General features: G+C 47.7%; 1 protein-coding gene across 8 annotated transcripts in view; it reads right to left on the reverse strand.

The window, feature by feature from the left end:
* The window catches only part of SUSD4 (sushi domain containing 4), a 109,068-nt gene extending 94,424 nt beyond the window's left edge, over window positions 1-14,644 (reverse strand). For 3 of the 8 annotated variants that reach the window (XM_045509483.2, XM_045509484.2, XM_045509481.2), the window contains exons 1-3: window positions 14,349-14,618; window positions 13,582-13,764; window positions 10,361-10,488 (exon numbers count right to left, since the gene is read on the reverse strand). In XM_045509483.2, the coding sequence (XP_045365439.2) occupies window positions 10,361-10,488; window positions 13,582-13,764; window positions 14,349-14,365 (328 nt within the window). In that variant the 5' untranslated portion in view covers window positions 14,366-14,618. The other 5 variants (XM_045509485.2, XM_074351663.1, XM_074351662.1 and 2 more) reach the window with 5 other exon arrangements.
* Between the last annotated feature and the right edge of the window lie 3,392 nt (window positions 14,645-18,036).

Consider the following 18,036-nt stretch of genomic DNA (forward strand, 5'->3'; position numbering starts at 1 on the left):
CATCTTTTACTCGAACCTTAGCCGGCCCTGGCTGCAGAGTCCGACCCGGCTGTAGGTGTGGGTCTGGGATTTGCCACATCTGTTGGACTTTGAGAGATCACCGAGGAGAAAGCCTGGTGCCAGCCCTCGAGGAATCTGCAATCGAGCTGCGACGTCTGAGTTAGGAATTATTGTCTGGGCCCTTGGTACATTCGTTAGTCAGTAGACACATGTTTGCTGAGCATCTAGAACACGCAGAGCACGGTCAGGGGAAAGAAGACGAATCAGCTGTGGAGCCTAGCTTTCAGGAGCTTTTATAAGTAAAAACAAAACAAGTAATAATGATGAAGATAATGATGAGACTAATGGTCAAAACTTGCTGAAATCTCACCAGCAGCCAGGCACTGTTCTCTGGGCTGTCCGTGTATTAACCTCCCTACTCCTCATCACAGTTCTATGCCATGGGTTTTATTCTCCCCATTTCACAGATGAGGAGACCAAGGCAGTAGTTTGCCCCACATATAAAGCAACCAAGCTGTAGAGCTGGAACTCAATCCCAGGGATCTGTCTCCCGAACCCTTGTCCTTCGTGACTCAAAGTGCCACATAGGTGACAGAGACCTTCTTTTTCCTCCTCCTTAGGATGACGAGACTGGACTGGGTGCCGTGTTTTCACAGGCTGGTGACAGGATAAGAGGAGGCACAGCCACGGAAAGCAGGTGCACACTTGGGTGGAAGCAGGTGGGGGCCCCAGGGTGGCTTGCTCCACCAGGTCCCCTCAGTGTCCACTGCATCCAGGTAAACCCTTTGGGGAGTCGAGGGGCTCCACGTAAATCCCTGGACCCACCATCTCCATGGTCCTCCCTAGCTCAACAGCCTGTGGTGCTAGGGCTCCCAGAGTTCTGACAACAGAGAGGATTCTCAGAGCTAAGGAAGCCAGGGACCATCCAAGAGGTCCCTGAAGGTGTGGAAGGGAGATGTAAGCTGTCTCTTCAGGGAAAGGGAATGGACAAGAACATTCCAGGCCCAGGAACGGCTGCCTAAAGCCAGCTGGAGGAGGCAGCACCGTGGCGGTGGTGGCAGAGCAAACAGGTTCAGTAGATCTGCTCTGAATTTTGTCCCACCCTTGTTTTTCCAGGTCAACGGGCCATCTTGGGTGCATCATCTTTCTTCTGGAACTCTTAATGAATAGGTGGTCATCTAGCTTTTCAGCTTGATGAGAGCAACTTTACATGTGGCCCTTCCCCTAGGAACGATACTGAAAAAATAGAGGTTAAGTGTAAACTGAAGGCCCCAGGAGAAACGGGCTTGCTGCAGTCTCTTGCATTTCTGCAGAAGTTAGCTTCCGCCACATCACCGAGAACATGACCCAGTTTAGTAACAACATCGACACAGCGGGTCCTAGAGAAAATGCCAAGTATTAGAAGACCGAGGTGCGTGGGAGGTGAGGTGCATACAACCGGTGCAGCAAAGTAGAGGTAGAGACCAGTCCCTGGCTCTGCTTTTGATTAAAGCCTCCGGTAACCGAAATGCACGGAGGAAACTGAGAGAACAATTGTAACAGCAGCAGCAGCAACAGCCTCTCAGGAATCTGCCCTGTGTGGCTGCGGTTCTCCGCCCAGGGCGCAAAGGTGAGTCTCCCAGAGGCAGGGCAGGTTCCCCACCAGCTTGAGATGCTCTGTGCTTGGGGAGCCCCTAAAGGACTGGGTCTTCCTTCATCTGGAGGTGACAAAGGGCAAACGCTGGGCTCATTACCATGTAAATGAAAACTACAAGGCAGATTTTCAGCAAAGCCGCTCTCAGGGGATAAATGCCCGGCTACCTCATAAAACCTTGCAGGACCCTCTTCTATTAATTCAAAACCCATTGATCAGGCTGTCCTTTAAAAGACTCCTTTTCCACATCAGGCCCCAGCATCCCAGGGTTGCGGACAGCTGGGGACCTGAGAGCAGGCTGCAGCGAGGGGCCCTAGGGGGCTAACAGCCCCCCACCCCTACCCTGCGGGGCTCGGAGGCTGCATTGCAAACGGGATTCCGGGCATTCCCACTAAGGATAATGAATCCCAAGGTTTCCAGCCCACAGACACCCAAAAGCAGCATCCCACCTGCAAAGCTATAAAGAGATTCTCAGGAATTAGAGGCAGCATGCAGCTGGAGGTAAGAGACGGCATTCAACGTGGATAAAGCCCTTAGTGATTCTCTGCATCCAGATGCAGCTCCCAGTTCATCCCACTGTCCTACCTGAGCCCGAAGATGCTGGCCCAGTGTGCCCAGACACTTTCAGCAGCAGAAGTGCCATGCAGGAAAAGGGGAAAGCAGGGAGGGACACACACAGAGCCCCCACTTCCCTACTGGACCTCTGAGGCACCTTTAGTGAATCACTTGCCTGCCTCACGTGTTTAATTTCTTTCTCCTGGGCGTCTGTGAGCACACAAAAGGGGCCCTCTCTCTGGGTTTGGGCCAACAGCTATTGAGAAGTTCCTCTCGTTGGCACAAGGACCTTCTCCATCTTCAAACGCGACTATGCACTGAACACGCAGGCAGCAGGGCCCCAGCACAGATTGGAACGTCTCATTTTGCAGCAAAAGAGCTCCTCCAGCTGCCTGACATCATGTCCGCACAAAATGAGCTTTCACGGAGGTCGAGACCCACGCGTGGGGAGGTGTTTCCATGATGTGCAAAGCATCTTCCTTCCAGATTTAGGAAAGCGAAAGGCAAAAATGGCCCCAGGCACAGCGGAGAGAAGTCTCCTTCTAGATTGGCAATCGTCACTGTTTCATATTTATAAAACATCTTGTCTTCTGACCCTGCCTCCTCCACACCTGTACATCCCACCCCGACTGAGAAACGTAGGAGAACATGGCCCCCAATTTATAGAGGAAGAAACCGAAGCACGGAGAGGTTAAGTGACTTGCTTCAGAGGTGACAGAGCCGGTCACACTCTGGGGTGACAGAGGATCACTCTCTGACAATCGCACCTTTAACGATTCACTGCAGCCCGGGAAGGACCAGAGAATAGGGCCGCCAAACGATCTGTGCCACCTAGTGACCCTGTCCAACTCTTGTCAGCAGGTTAGCTTTGTCTTTCCAATGAAGGAGGGAAAATACTGTGACTGTTCTGCAGTCAAACCTCAAATATCTCTGCTGATTCTCCACCCTCCCAGACAGAGCCTTCCTCCTGGCCAGCCCTGATCTCCTCTCTGTCCAGTGGGCATGGGCATCCAGAATTCAAAGTACTTAAACATCATCCAAAAAATAACCTAAGAATCAACCTCTTGCACCCACACAGAATGGGCAGTCAACAGTCAGAATTAAGTTCTGTTGTTGTTGTCATCATTTTATTATTATTACCAATACTGATCATCCGCAGAACTTCTCACCCTTCTTACTGTCTTCTCCTCTTGACATTTAAATGTGGCTGTTTCCTGGGCTTCCTCCTCAAACCCTCTTCTACACTCTCTTCCTAGAAAAGCCAGCGCCCTCCCACTGCTCTAGCCGCCCTTCCCAGGTAGGTGATGCACACTCCAGCTCCAATCCCTCTCCTGAGCACCTTGCCGCGTTCTCAACTGCCTGATGGACAGATGGTGCCTAAATGGATGTCCTGCAGGCAACGCAAGCCTCCTCTTCCAAACTGAACTCATTGCTTCCCTCCAAACCACCGCTGCCAGGGCTCCCCTAACAGCGCTTCCTCTTCCTCCATCCCCACCTCCACCAGCCGTCTGGCCTCAGTGCATCCTCTGGTCCCACTGGAGTACAAGTTCCCCGAGGGCGGGGCTGTTTTGCTCCTCACCTCGATCCTGCACCAAGTCACTGGTAGAGGCACAGTAAACGCTTCATGAGTAAAGGTCTCTCTCTCCTCCACCTTCCACATTCTTAAAAAACTATTTTCTAAAACAAAGATCCAATCATGTCGTGCCCCTGGAGACATATTCTGTAGGCTACTAGTTAGTTGACCACAGTGTTCAAATTCCTACACACTGTAGTTAGCTGGGCATGTGGGGGTCCAACCTGCTTGTCCAGCCTCCTTTCTTGCCTTTTCTCAATTGATTTGCCCTTTCCTAAGGCTGCCGGGGCTATTCCTTGTCTTTGGTACATATTCTTTCTGATTCTGAGTAGCTGCTGATGTTATCCCCTCCTTTTCTCTTGAAAAAAAAAGCACCTCTCAACACATTTTCTGTCTGTAAAATTATTTCATTGTTCAAGACTTAGCTCAAGTGTCACCGTCTTTGGTAAGCCGTCCCTGATCCTCCCCCTCCCCTAGAGTCCCCAGGATAAATCTCCACTACAGGACCTGCCATAGGTGTCATGACAGTGAGTTCTACACTGAGGCCAAGGCTGGTGACCACCTAGTGATTTCAATACCACACCTGTCTCAGCCTGTGCTTCTGGGTGTTACTATGTATTAATTACACTATATTCCTTCAAAACAAAGGAAGCTCTTGGTAGGGCTAATCCCAGCACAATGTCTTCTTTATTCATTATCAGTTTGTTGGTGATGATGCTTGATGCCTCAGATGGTTATAGTTACACCTCTTCCTATTAATGCATTTGATTCTCACAACCAGGGGAGGCAGATGGCCCACGTGCTATCCCCCCTTTCACAGATAATGAAACTGGGGCAGCAATCAGGATACTATGGCTGAGGCAGCTGGTGACAGTAGCAAGGAAAACTGATCCTGTGTACCTTCCACTGGACCTCATACCTCTCCAGCTCTTTTCCCCAAGAAATTAAGACATAGCCACCAAGTCATTATCACCAGCAAATGAGCACCTCCCATCCACAAAACAATGACATGAACAGACGGGTGAGAGGAAAAAATCTGGTCCACCACCTACAATCCAATGGAAAAATCTGGGCAAGCCTTTTGAAAGCCAAATAGTGATTTAGAGCTAGACTGTTCTACGCCAGAGGAACTGCAAATTTCCTAAAAGATTATTTCCCCCTTTTGTTTAAATATAACTTAAACACAGAGGTGGCCCCAATCAGCCATCGTGTATATGCTGTCCCATTACCACTCAAAGTTGCGGATGCGACTGCCAGGAGATACTGCGAAAATGCATCCTTGGGTCAGATTCTAACATTGAGGCCCAGCTAACAGAAGCAGGCTAACAGAACAATTGAGAGCCTCTCTCAGGATCAACCCTCTAAACCTATCGAATTTCTACACAGCAAGCTGATCCTGTTGTTTCTCGCCTGGAAAGAATCAGAATCTTCTGACTTTTAAGTTAAGTCCAAAAGATTCTTCTACGTAGTAAGGATCTGAATTTGGAAACCAGCTAGATCAACCACAACTCTGTACAAATCCAGATTTTAAAGAATCCACTGTAAGAATGGATTTTCTTTCCTTCTTGAAAGAACCATTCTCTTGCTGGTTCTCCCAATTCAATCACATATATCTTTTACAAGCGCAATCAAACCAAAGAAATAAGGTCTTTTTGTATTCTGTTACTCTGAGAAAAAGGTATATAGAACATGAGTGACCCACTTTGTTCAGCTCTGCTCCCACGCTGGTCATTCCAGGACATAAAAGTCACAATTTCAAACAGAAACATGAGATAACCAGGTTGAACAGTCATTGCCAAAAAAAACCTTACTCATCCTCTCTTGAGAAGGTCAATTTATTGGGACAATGATGAAATGATTATTGATCAAGGTTACTGGGTTCAGCGACTCCTCTCTCACCTCTAAGAATAAAAATCCATTCCTGGAGACCAGGCGCTCACTGGGCGCGCTCACGCCTGTGTCTGCCCGCGGTCCCTGCCCTTCTGGGAGAGGGGCTGTGCCTTCACTCCACATTGGAGTGAGGGAGCTTCACCCGCCATGCTGCTCCCAAGTTCACTGTCATTTCCAAATAATGTCAAGAAATATTTTGTTGTACTTCTCGGATGCTCCCGGTTTACCTTAAGATGAATACAGCAATTACAATACTCTCAGTTAAGAAGTTATTTTAAAATGCACCTCTAATTCCAGTTTGTGAGCAACTTAATTATTTATTTGTTTTTCTTCTTGAGTGGATAATTTCTTCTGCCTGAGAGTAGTACACAAGTCTTTTTCTTAAAGAAAAAGAAATATTCTCCCCTAAAAGTTAGTATCTTAGCTCATACCATCAAACTCAGTTTCCTGGACAGCAGTGTAAGCAACTCTCAGATCTCATAAACTACCGAACCTTATTCTTACTTCAAAGTTAACCACTTTGAAGGAACTCTTAAGTCATGCTCACGATTCTCATATATAATTTTTCTTTGATCTTTGGAAATATACTAACTAGATCATCATCTACATCGCACAACTGAAAAGATAGTTTAAAGGCTGGCCCTGAATGACAAAGAGGAATGTCTTGACCAATAGGCCTGGCTGTTGATCTGTCTCTGTCTGACTATTTGTAGGAGATCAACCTCCCAGAGAATGTTTCTTCAAATTTAAAAAAAAAAAAAGGAAGGAAAATATCAAATCTCTTCTTCATCTTACTGGGTTGTTAAGAAAATTAAAAGTGGTGATACATGTAAAAACATCTTGCAAACTCTAACACTTCAAGCACGTATTAGCTAAAGTTATTATTAGTGCTTGACCACACAGCGTGGAAAAGGACCCCCCCAAGGAAGGCCATCACACTGGGAACAAACAGGAGAGGGTGTGATGGTCTGACAGTCACTAGCAGAGGCCTAGAGACCAGTCATTTGTTTTTTTACCTTTTGCTCATTGGGGCAGGTAAAACTCAGAGCATGTGTCATTCCGACCCCCTTCCTCAGACAGCCACAAAGAGACAGAAATTGAGATAAAACATCCTGACAGGTTCGTGGGTTGCTGGCCCCTTCCCTCCCTCCCTCTGGCGCTCAAGGCTCAGGTGCCGTGCCCCTCACTTTGTCTCGGGTTGTGGGGTTTGGTGTTGTTGCTGATTTGCTTGTATATTTTCTGCTTTTGAGTCACAACACAGATGAGTGCCCCTAGAAATGCAAATCAAAACCACAGTGAGGTATCACCTCACATCTGTCAGCATAGCTGTCACCAAAAAGGCAACAAACAATAAATGTTGGCAAAGATGTAGAGAAAAGGAAGCCTTGGTACATTGTTGATGGGAATGTAAACTGGTGCAGCCACTATGGAAAACAGTATGGCATTTCCTCAAAAAATAAAAAATAAAACTACCATATGATCCAGCAATTCCACTCCTGGGTATATATCCAAAGAAAATGAAAGTACTAATTTGAAAAGATATATGCACCCCCAAGTTCACAGCAGCACTATTTATAATAGCCAAGATATGGAAGCAACCAAAGTGTCCATCAACAGGTGACTAGATAAAGAAGATGTGGTACACACACACACACACACACACACACACACACACACACAATGGACTATTACTCGGCCATAAAAAAGAATGAAACTTTGCCCTTTGCGACAACATGGATAAACGTGGAATGTATTGTGCTTAGTGATGTAAGTGAGACAGAGAAAGACAAATACTGTACGTTTCCACTTACACGTGGAATCTAAAAAATAAAACAAACAAATGAACTTAACAAAACAGAAACTGACTCACAGATACAGAGAACAAACTAGTGGTTACTGCTGCAGAGAAGGGCAAGATAGGGGAAGGGGATTAAGAGGTACAAACGACTAGGTACAGAATAATTAAGACACAAGGATGTAATGTACAGCACAGGTGATATAACCAATGTTTAATAATAACTTTAAATGAATTATAACCTAAAAAAATCAAATCACTATGTTGTACATTTGAAACTAATATACCATTGTAAATCAACTCTACTTCAATTTAAAAAAAAAAAGTTTCCTTATATCAGAGTGGAGAGGGCCAAAGTTCCCAAAAAAATTGATAATTGTGGCTTAGAGAGAAATATTTGGGTTGAAATATAATAAAAAGAAAAAAATTATTAAAGGTTAGGATCTCCATGCCTATGAAGAAAGTTTGCAATTAAAAGGATAATCTGGGTCACCATGCCTCATTAACTAACTGGATGACCCTGAGCAATAATAGTACCTACCTCGTGAAGCTGTTATGAGGATTAAATGAGTTAATATATGTAAGTGTGCAGATCAGCATTGGCAGAAAGCACTGTCAGGTTTGTGATTAGTATTATTATAACAATTGACAAATTTTTATCAATCACTCAGATGTTGGCCAGTGTAAAACTTGTCCCATCTTTTTCCAGTCTTTCATGGTTAGCAACAGTTGAACAGGTTGCTCCTGTGAGGATGGACAAATAAATCCACAAAATGCTATATCTGATGCGTGAGAATACACATCTGATGCATCTCTCCTAAGTGTCGTGGTCGGTTTTGTGTTTACAAACAAATTAGAAAACCTATTTTTCTGCCCCATTCTTTCCCGCAATTCAGAGGCAATGATCCCAAGGACCTATTTAGACATACTGTTGTTGCTATGTGTGGTTATTTCAATGATCAAACACCAAATGAGCTTGCAAAATAAGACAGGGATAAAAGAAGTCTGGAAAAATCATCTTCCTCATCAGTATCAATAAATAACACTAAATTTTAAATTGAATTAAAAATTTTATATGGAAAAAAATAAGCTTGATGCAAGTTTCTCCATTCAAACTTTTGAGAAGAAAACAAACCCCTACTTGTACGTTTCCTCAGGAGCAAGGACCACGTTGCCTTATCTGTGTATCCCCAGGGCCTACAACAGACACTCACAAAAGATGGATGGATAGATGGGAAAAAGAGAGCTGGCTTTACCCAGAGCTCAGAACCCATCAAATTCCTATAATCACAGAATTAAAGAAAGTTAGTGGCATGGAAGGAATTGAGCTAAGGAGAATTTACACAACTTTTCCAAAGCCACGTAGCTATTTAAGGCAGAGGCTGAACTTGACCAGCCACCCATATAAAGAATGCAGGGCACTTTTAAGCTGCACCAGGGCTTCCCAGCCAAGGGCAAGGCTCTAGCCTTTTGGAAGTTTTTGAAATATGCCTCTGACACCAGGAGCAGAATCATGTGGGTGCTTTTCTCCCCGTATCTCATCAGTGTTTACTGGAGAGCAATCTTCACCTACGCTCTTCATTACTCTCGGGAATTAAAGAACCCCTGATTCTCTCTCCAACTTGCCACTTCAAGGTCCCTGCAATGAGAGATTTGCTGCTTGCTGTATGAAATCCTTCTTGTGTCTCCAAAAGCTTTCAGAGTTCACCTCATGGATAAATCAAGAGTTTCCATGCTGCTTATATTAGAGGGACTTTCGCTGAAGAAACATGCTTTATAGTTGGAGGACTTGGGACTTTTGTTTACAGATCGAATTAAGTACAGTTTGAAATCATGGCTTTTAGACCTAGCATTGCAGGAAAAGCTTACACTCTGCCATGTAAGAAATCTTTCTCAGCAAAACTCCAAGAGACTGGCACCTCTAAATCAGAGAGCATTTGTTCCTGCCTGCTGGCACACAGCTCAGTGCCATGGCCACATGGCCCAAGAAGACCACAGGGAGCTTAAGTCAACTGCACAGCCCGTCTGGCAGTGCCCCAGGTCAGAGACTTGGAAGCAGAGAAAGGAAAAGGAGCACAGCTCAGGTGATCACACTCCTGCTCGAAACCCTTCAGTAGCTCCCACTGCCTGTGGGGTGACGTTCAGAATCCTCCATGGGGCTTCTAAGGACACTTACGAGAGGGTTCCAATGTACTTGTCCTCCTTACCTACTGGTTCCCTGCAGGTGTACCATGTTCTAGACTAACAAGACTGTTCTCCCTCCCTGAACAGTTCAATCACGTAACCCCCTCCCCATCTCTATATAAGATGTCTCTCCCCAGAGATGCTCCAACCACTGCCTCCCTCGGATCTCATCCCACGTGCCACTTCTTCTCTAGAACCTTTCCTGAGTTTTCCTGCAACCTCCCAGACCTCCTCCGAATGGAAATGGCCTCAACTATGAAACTTTTGCAACTTTTCTAACCACCCGTGGTAATTATTTTCTGTATGGAGGGGCAGAATCTGGGAATCTTTTTTCTCTCTGTCAACCAACATTAGCTGAACATCTTCTGTGTGGTAGATGCTGGGCTGGGTGCCTGGGGCATGAAAACAAAGTCAAGGTTCTTGCCTTCGACGGGCTTATGGTCTAGTGGATGGTAAAGGATTACACCTAGTGCAGGGGAGAAATGAAATATGAAAGAGATTATGGCAGTTTAAGTTGGGTCATAAAGAGAAATTTGTTCATTGGGCAAAAAACAGAGAGTGAGGAAGGGTTGTTCTAGGTAAAGAGAGCATTATAAACAGCAGGGCTCAGCACAGGGTGGGGACAGGCACTCAGTATTTACTGAATGAATCAAGCAAAGGCTGAGAAGATTACAGATTGGTCAGCGCCCCCCCCCCCAACTAGTAGTGTCTACATTCACTGAGCACCTACCTGACTTCCATCCGTCACAGCAAACCCAAAAGTCAGGGAGCATCATCCTCATTTTATGGATGAAGAAACTGAGGCTTCCAAGGTCCAAGACCCCAAAGCCATCAAGTGGCAGAGCTTGGCCGGTGCTCCTGATAATATAAGGATGTGTTAACGAGTTCGCTTCCAAGGATGGATTTATAAAGCAAACTCCTAGCTCTCTTCCTCTAACCCTGGGTGGACCACTCCAGGCAGACCTCAGATACCCAAATAGCATCTCCGGGAACACATACTGAGATGGAGGAGGAGAGAAGTAACGGAAGCTGTGCTCCATGCAGATTCTACACACAGTGGGGTTCTGCCTCTCCCTATAAACCTGATGCTTGTCCTCTCAGGGTATATGGTCTTAGTGGCCCCAGATGTGGGCCCTTTTTCCTAATTTACAAATAACAACCTGAAAAGAGCCATCCAAAAGTCACCTCAGGTCAACTCAGGCTCATTAGAGCTCTCCCAGGGCTCCAAGAACTGAATTGCATCCCTGGCTTTCTAGGACAAAGCATTTCTTTTTTGATTGTGTTCTACATCTGATCATTTTCTCAATTTCTCCCTTTCTAGCTCAGGGTGTTTTCTGTGTTCTTATATTGGGTGCATTTCCCCCCTCCCCCCTTCTACCTGAGACTATTATATCTTGCTATTGTGGCATTCCTTTTCCACTGAAAGCAATCAGAAATGAAAATCCACATTTCAGAACAGTGTCCATTAAATATGCACCTTTTATGGTTGAAAAAAAAAAACAAGACAGCACTCTGTGGGGACTGAGTTTCAGCTCTGCATCTCGCCTTAAAGATACTTGGATGAGACAGGCCATTTGTATTTGGGTATTTGAGAGAGATGGCAGAAAGTCTGGAGTCAAAATCAACTAATTTTAAGGAATGCCTTAATCGAAAGCATTGCTAATCAAAGTGTGGTCCTTGGGCCAGGAGCAACTGCATCACTTGTGAGCTTGTTGGAAATGCAGACTCTCAGGCCCATCCCGGACCAACTGAACCAGAATCTGCCTTTTAGCAAGATTCCAGGTGATTCGGATGCACATTAAAATTTTAGAAGCACTAGTCTAAAATTAAGATGAGTTTGCTTTTATCACCATCCTGGAGCTTCCAAGTGGACTCTTTTCCTAAGAAAGAAATCTCTGTATAGTGAACTCCATAGAGCATTCCCCAACATGCTTTTCCACCTAAACTCTTCATTCTTGGAAGAATTTTGAAATGATAAATCATCTTCTAAAAATCACACTCTCAGCCTGAGAGAGTACCAGATGACACTCGCTGATGGCTAGTCTTTCTGCAGCATGTGGGAACTCAGAAAAATGCTGAAGGGGAGAGGTGACAGATGACCCTACTCCCACCTTCTTCCTCCAGGCTCTGAATCTTTTTGTTGACATCTTCACCCCTCAGAAGAGAGGGGTAAAAGTCATGTTGCACAACCACACAGATGACTGACATGAGGCTAAAGGGGCCGTGCTGTGTGCTGAGCTCTGAGGTCTGTAAGGCGGGATGTTCTGTAAACACAAATAGCAGAACCAAGGGTCCAGCCTTCAAATCCAGGCTGTGCTCAGACCTCACACTTCCAATAACAACAGTCAAGACACACATACATGAACCCTGATTAACTTGTCACCTACATCAGAGAAACGAACTGAGAGGCTGGAGAATCACGTGGACCTGACTTGAGGAAATGACAGCTAGAACTGGAGACAAGAGAAGAGAAAAGACAGAAGGTAATGACCCGGCCCTGCTCAAGGCTGTCCTGCCCACCAGTTCCCACTCACCCTTCAAGTGGAGCTAAAGCCCACAGTCAGACAGAGGCTGTGACCAGAGCCCTGGCAGGCCACACAGGTGTTGGCCTGGCATCCCAGTTGACCTTGACCTATGAAGAAGACACCTGTCTCAGAGACATTTCTACAAAAATAAGAGTACCAAAAAACGTTAACCCTTGTCAAAGAAAAAAAAAAAAAAACCAAAACCAGGTCCATCCAAAGCAAGCATTTTCTTACTAATTTCGACAGATGTGCACAGCACAGGAAGCTCCTTCAGACTCCAGGCAGCTTTCAGACCTCTAAGTGCAACGACTCAGTTATTGATTACTCTGTGTTAAAGCCCAACCTGGTACTCCCCTCCCCAACTTCTGCTAATTTTTCACTCATTTTTTTCCATCTTCACATTTGAATTCTCCAAAACAGCAATATTTAAAACACTAAAATGCCTTATTTATATCAGTCAATACCTGCCTTTCCACCAATTATAATTTATTTATGTATTAACAGTTTCTCAGCTCCAGAAACATGATTCTGTCCTTTTAATATGTCCAATATCAGCAAGCTCTCACAGAAAATCTAGAATGGACAGCAATGAGCTGTGAAGGCAGGAAGACTCTTAGGCTCTGAAATTCAGACAGAAACACATCCGTCTTCCTCTACCACAACCAAAAGATAGCCCCCTCCCCCTGAACCCAGTAGGTTAGAGATTAGCTGCCTATGGGGACTGAGGCTGATCAATTTTATTTCAGCTAACCTCCACTTCACAGAAAAGCATCGACTTTACTCCTCTGTAAATCAGACCTGGATAATCCAAGCAATCCTCCAGAAACACATCTGAAGAAAAACCTCCGCATCGCCTTGCCAGCCCCAACATGCACGGGCATGCCTGAACACACTGCCTCCCAAGGCAAGAGAAAGTTAACTTTCAAATAAATCTGTCCTTCAGCCAGTCTGGCCACGTTTCCAGGCCCTTCACATTCACAAAGGTGGTTCTTGCAATTCTTGCCTAAATCCAGAAGCTGAAACCTGACCTCTGCCTGCTGAGGGCACAGACAAGGGTCAAAGGTCCACAGGCACACAAGTTAACCACAAATACACCGCTTTCTTTCTCTCTCTCTCTTTTGGCCAAAGTGAAAATAATGGGCCAGGCTTATTGTCTTTCCTTCAGAGAAGCCAGGCCCGGGGGCTGGTAGGAAGCTCCAGACAGAATGTGGGTGTGTGAGTCTGTGCAGGCGCCACAGAGGAATTTTCTGGGAACTCCAGGGGTTTTGAAGAAGGGTGGTATCAGGCGGGGACACAGGGGTTCCTCGGATTCTCAGGTACCCCAGAACTCTGAGTGTACAGTGGGGGGAGTGGCAGGGCTGTCCTGCCAGCCAGGCTCCCCCTCCCGGCCGTCCCAGGCCCTCCCCGTCACAGCGAGGTCACTCACCACCCGTGAGCTGTGCAGGGCCGAAGCACAGCGCCAGCTGAAACCACAGGATCACAGCCAAGAGTCTCTGGGGGGACTGGGGCTGCTGCTGCTGCTGCTGCTGCTCTAGAAATCCATCTCCATTGCTCGGGTTCATTCCATGATACATCTTTCATCCACAGTGGGCATCCGGCTTGCAAGAGTCTGCAACCAGGAGCGAACACGACAATACCCCAGGCTGCCGGGGCTCCGGGGGCCACGAGCCCCATCCTCCGCCCTGGGACCGGGAACCTCGGCTTCCGCGGCTCCATCCCCGTCCCTCCCCCGCCCCCTTTCCCACGGCGAGATGCCCCCGCTTCCCCCCAGTGCGGGGTACACTGAGTAACAGCCGCCGCGGGATGCTGCGCGTGCGGGAGGGATGGAGGAGGGGAGGGAGGGCAGGGGTTAGCGCACATTGGCTCTGCGCCGGTCCCTGGGATTCAGTGGCTGTGACCACGACAGGAAAGTCTAAAGCCTTCTAAGCCTCTGGGGGCTGAAAAAACACTTTTCCCTAGGCCTATACATTTCACTCTTAGGAATCTCATGATGTGGCATCGGATCCCCCCAGCTACTTCTCTGGTTTCCCCCCAGGATCGGGATGGGTCCTACTGCCCAGTCCCCAATGAGATTTCTCTGCGCTGTCAAAAAAATTCCTCCCACGGGGAGCAGAACCAGGCAGCAACTCCCCCTCTTCGGCCTGCGCGCACCTCCCCGAGATGGAAAGCCCCTTCCTGGGCTCGCGGTCTTACCTGTGGGTCTCATGCATGCAGCTTCCTTCCCTCCTCCGCCTCCTCCCCCCGCCAGTCTAACCCGCATCTGTGCGCGACCTCTGCTGCCGCCACTGCGCGAGCGAGCGAGACAGAAGCCTCAGCAGCGGCGGCGGCTGCGGCGGAGGCCCCCGGCTCCAGCTCCCCCCGCCTGCGCTCTCCCTCCCCAGGCTCCCGGAGCCGACGGGTGCGTGGGGTTGGGGGGAAGGACGGCAGCCCGGCCGCGCGCCCCCGAGGCGGCGCCCGCGCGCCCGCTACCTGAGCTCAACAGCGCGCGGCGGCGGCGGCGCGGAAAGAGGGAGGGGGCGGAGGCGGGGCGGAGGCGCTCGGCCCCGGGCGCGCGCACGGGCACGCGCCTCCGCAGACCCAGCCGGAGCCGCGGAGGAGAAAGGGGCCCGGCGAGCGCGGGGAGGGGGAAGGGGCCCGCTGCCGCCTCTGCCGCGACCAATGGGAAGCCCGCGCGCCTGCACCTGTCTGGGCGCGGGGCGCCTAGTGGCCGTCTCGCACACGCGTGGGGCTGGATCGCCCCTTCCCTGGCGCGGGACGGCGGTGCGCGCCTGGGCTGCGCTCGAGCCCGGGTGGCCGCTGCGGCCTCCACGCGTCCTCCAGAGCCCCTAGCTAGCGGGGATGTGCGGGAGAGCGCTCCGCTTTAGGCTGCTGCCGCGGTGGTAGCTCTAGACTGTGGGACGAGAGTGCACAGCCCAGAGTGTCCCCACCCCAGGACCCCCACCACCAACGGGGTTGGCGGACGGCCAATTGCCAAAGTCTCTTTTCCTGCATTTAGCCCTCCCCTCCCCCACTCTCCTCACCCTGTCCCACCAAGGCTCTGGGAGTCCCCTTGGAACCCGAATGACACTCTTTCCCCTCCCCCGCTCCCTCGGTATTTGCCCTTTTGGAAGCCGCGGGCGTAGTGCGTGAAGACTGTTAGCCTATCTTGAGGATGCCCTGGCTCCTTCGAACCTCTGGGGGAAAGCGAGGGGAAGAGGGAGAGGGAGGGTGATCGGTGCTGCTGCAAAAGGTTGAGTACCGAGGCGGAGGGGACGGGGGAGGCTTCTGGGGCCGTGGATCGGAACCCAGGAGTGTCGAGAATGTTTGCCCTTCCAGCCAGCCCCCAGCGGAGAGAGTTCTCCTTGTCGGTGCTGTCTCTGTGCGCGTTCTGGTGCCCAAGCCCACTCCGCAGCTGGGTGCGACTCTCCCTCCCGGCTCGATGCGGCCGCCCGCTGTCCCACCGCAAGCTTGGCGTTCTTCAGACAGCCTGGCTCTGAGGGCCAACGTTCCAGCCATGGTAGTTAAGGGGTGTGAGCTAATAAGGTGGTGCCGGCAGGCAGCACTTTGGAACCAGTGGCACCCCATTATTCTGAAGCAATTTATGGATATGAAAACCATGTTTCTGATCCTGCAGCCAAATCATCCTTTGCTTCTATCGGCTTTCCCCAAATCTCACATAGTGATGGTAGTCAGAAAATTACAGCTTTTACTGTGTCCACTCTTACTGGGAGTAATTTTAACAAATTCTTCCAGGATAGATTAACTTTTAGCAGATAAATCAAACCCAGTATTTTATTTATTTATTTATTTTTGCTTTGTAAAATCGAGGTGGCAGCTTTGCACAGAATAAGTTTAAGATTTTGACTACCCCAAGATGGTTCCTTATAAAATCTTGGCTGGATTTTGGCTCACTACCAAGGTCCTATGCCTGACCTCTACAGTTTGAATATTGATTCGTTTTTCTTAGTAAATTCTCTACAGCTTTTCTAATAGCTCATCAAATCAACAAAGCTCATAGACATTTGTTGACCATGTACATGTTTTTACAAAACAAAACACATCAAAAAACATATAAACATGTTTTTACAATCTTAAGAAAAACATGTAAACATGTTTCTACAATCAAAAGAGATATGTGTAAGTACTATTGAGATCTGTTCTCCAGCTGGAGTACAGTCAGTTTGTACAGAGAGTATCAGGATTGAAAGAAACATCCAAGTTTATCTGGTGCAAACACCAGACCTATGCTTGAGTCTTCTCTCTGACTCTTCTACTAAGTGGTCATCCAGCCTTGTGGAATATTTCCTGAGGAAGCCTGTTATGTGATGTTTGCTAACTGGTCTCTTAGAAGAGTCCTCCTTGTGCTGAACTGAAATCTACCTCCCTGAAACTTTTTTTTTGGGGGGGGGGTGAGGAAGGTAGGTAATTAGGTTTATTTACTTTAATGGAGGTACTGGGGATTGAACCCAGGACCTCAGGCACGCTAGTGCACACTACCACTGAGCCACACCATCCCCCCAGCTTCCTGAAACTTTCACCCACTGGTTCCAGCTCTCCCCTCTAGGCTCACACAGCTAAATCAGATTCCTCTTCCTTAAGACAATGCTTTATCCATTTACAGAGATGGCTTTATGTCCCTTTGAATCTTCCCTTCTCTGGGTTAAACTTAGCTACTTCCCACAGTGTGACAGTGCCTAGACTCCTCAGCAGCCTTGTAGCCTTCCTCTGGATGCAACCCAGTTTCCCAGTGGCCACCCACCCCCACCAATCAAAGTTTGTTTCCAGAAGGCGACTCTACATTCACTCTGTGGGTTCTGACCAGCATATAACAGGACTGGCATGTCCTTTATTTTAAATAATTTGCTTCTATTAATGCAACTTAAGAAAACAAATGGGGGCGGGGTGGGGGAGAGGGTATAACTCAGTGGTAGGGTGCCTTAGCATGCACGAAGGTCTGGCTTCAATCTCCAGTACCTCCATTAAAAAAAAAAGAAGACAAGCACTTGGAGGGCAGGTGCAGCAAGCCGTTTTGTTAGCTTTCCACTTTGTCCCATGTATTAGTTGCTAGGGCTGCCACAACAAAACATCACACACTGGGTGGCTTAAACCACAGAGATTTATTTCCTCATAGCTCTGGAGGCCGAAAGTCTGAGATTAAGGTGTCAGCAGGTTTGGTTTCTTCTAAGGCCTCTCTCCTTGGCTTGCAAATGGCCACCATCTTGCTGTGGCCTTATATGATCATCCCTCTGTGTGTGCAAGTGTCCGGTGTACATCTCTCTCTCTGTGTCCTAATCCCCCTTTTTTATAAGGACACCGGTTATATTGGATTAGGGACCACCCTAAAACCTCATTTTAACTTTATTGCCTCTTTAAAGTCCCTGTCTTGAAATACAGTCACATTTTGAGGTACTAGAGATCAGGGGGACACAATTCAGACTGTAACATCGCACAACAAAAATAAAATGCCAACATTATACTCATTTTACAGGCAAGACTGATGATGACAAAAATGTTCAATCCACCTACTCAAGAACACCCAGCCAATGATGGCCTCAGATTTAAATCTAAAGCAGTTTGCTTCCATCCTAATAGTCTACCCACCATTCCACAGCTACAGCTATGAAGACCTTCCACCTCAAGGCTTCTACACAAGTTATCCTGAATATAATATGATATGTATTTTTCTCAAGAGGATGAGAATAAGGGTAGAAAGAATGCAGGAGAGAGCAGGATTACTGCCTGCTAAATGGGAAAAAAAACTTATTTAATCTCTCTTCCTCTCTCATATAGGAGTCGAGGCCAAAACCAACACCAATAGGGAAAGGTTCTGAAACAAAGTCCTGGAGTCTCCCTCCCAAACACAGGAGAGCTTGAGGGGCTTTTCTGGGCTAATTAAAGACTC

The sequence above is a fragment of the Camelus bactrianus genome, chromosome 23 (assembly GCF_048773025.1).
Source record: "Camelus bactrianus isolate YW-2024 breed Bactrian camel chromosome 23, ASM4877302v1, whole genome shotgun sequence".
Classification (NCBI taxonomy): Eukaryota; Metazoa; Chordata; class Mammalia; order Artiodactyla; family Camelidae; genus Camelus; species Camelus bactrianus.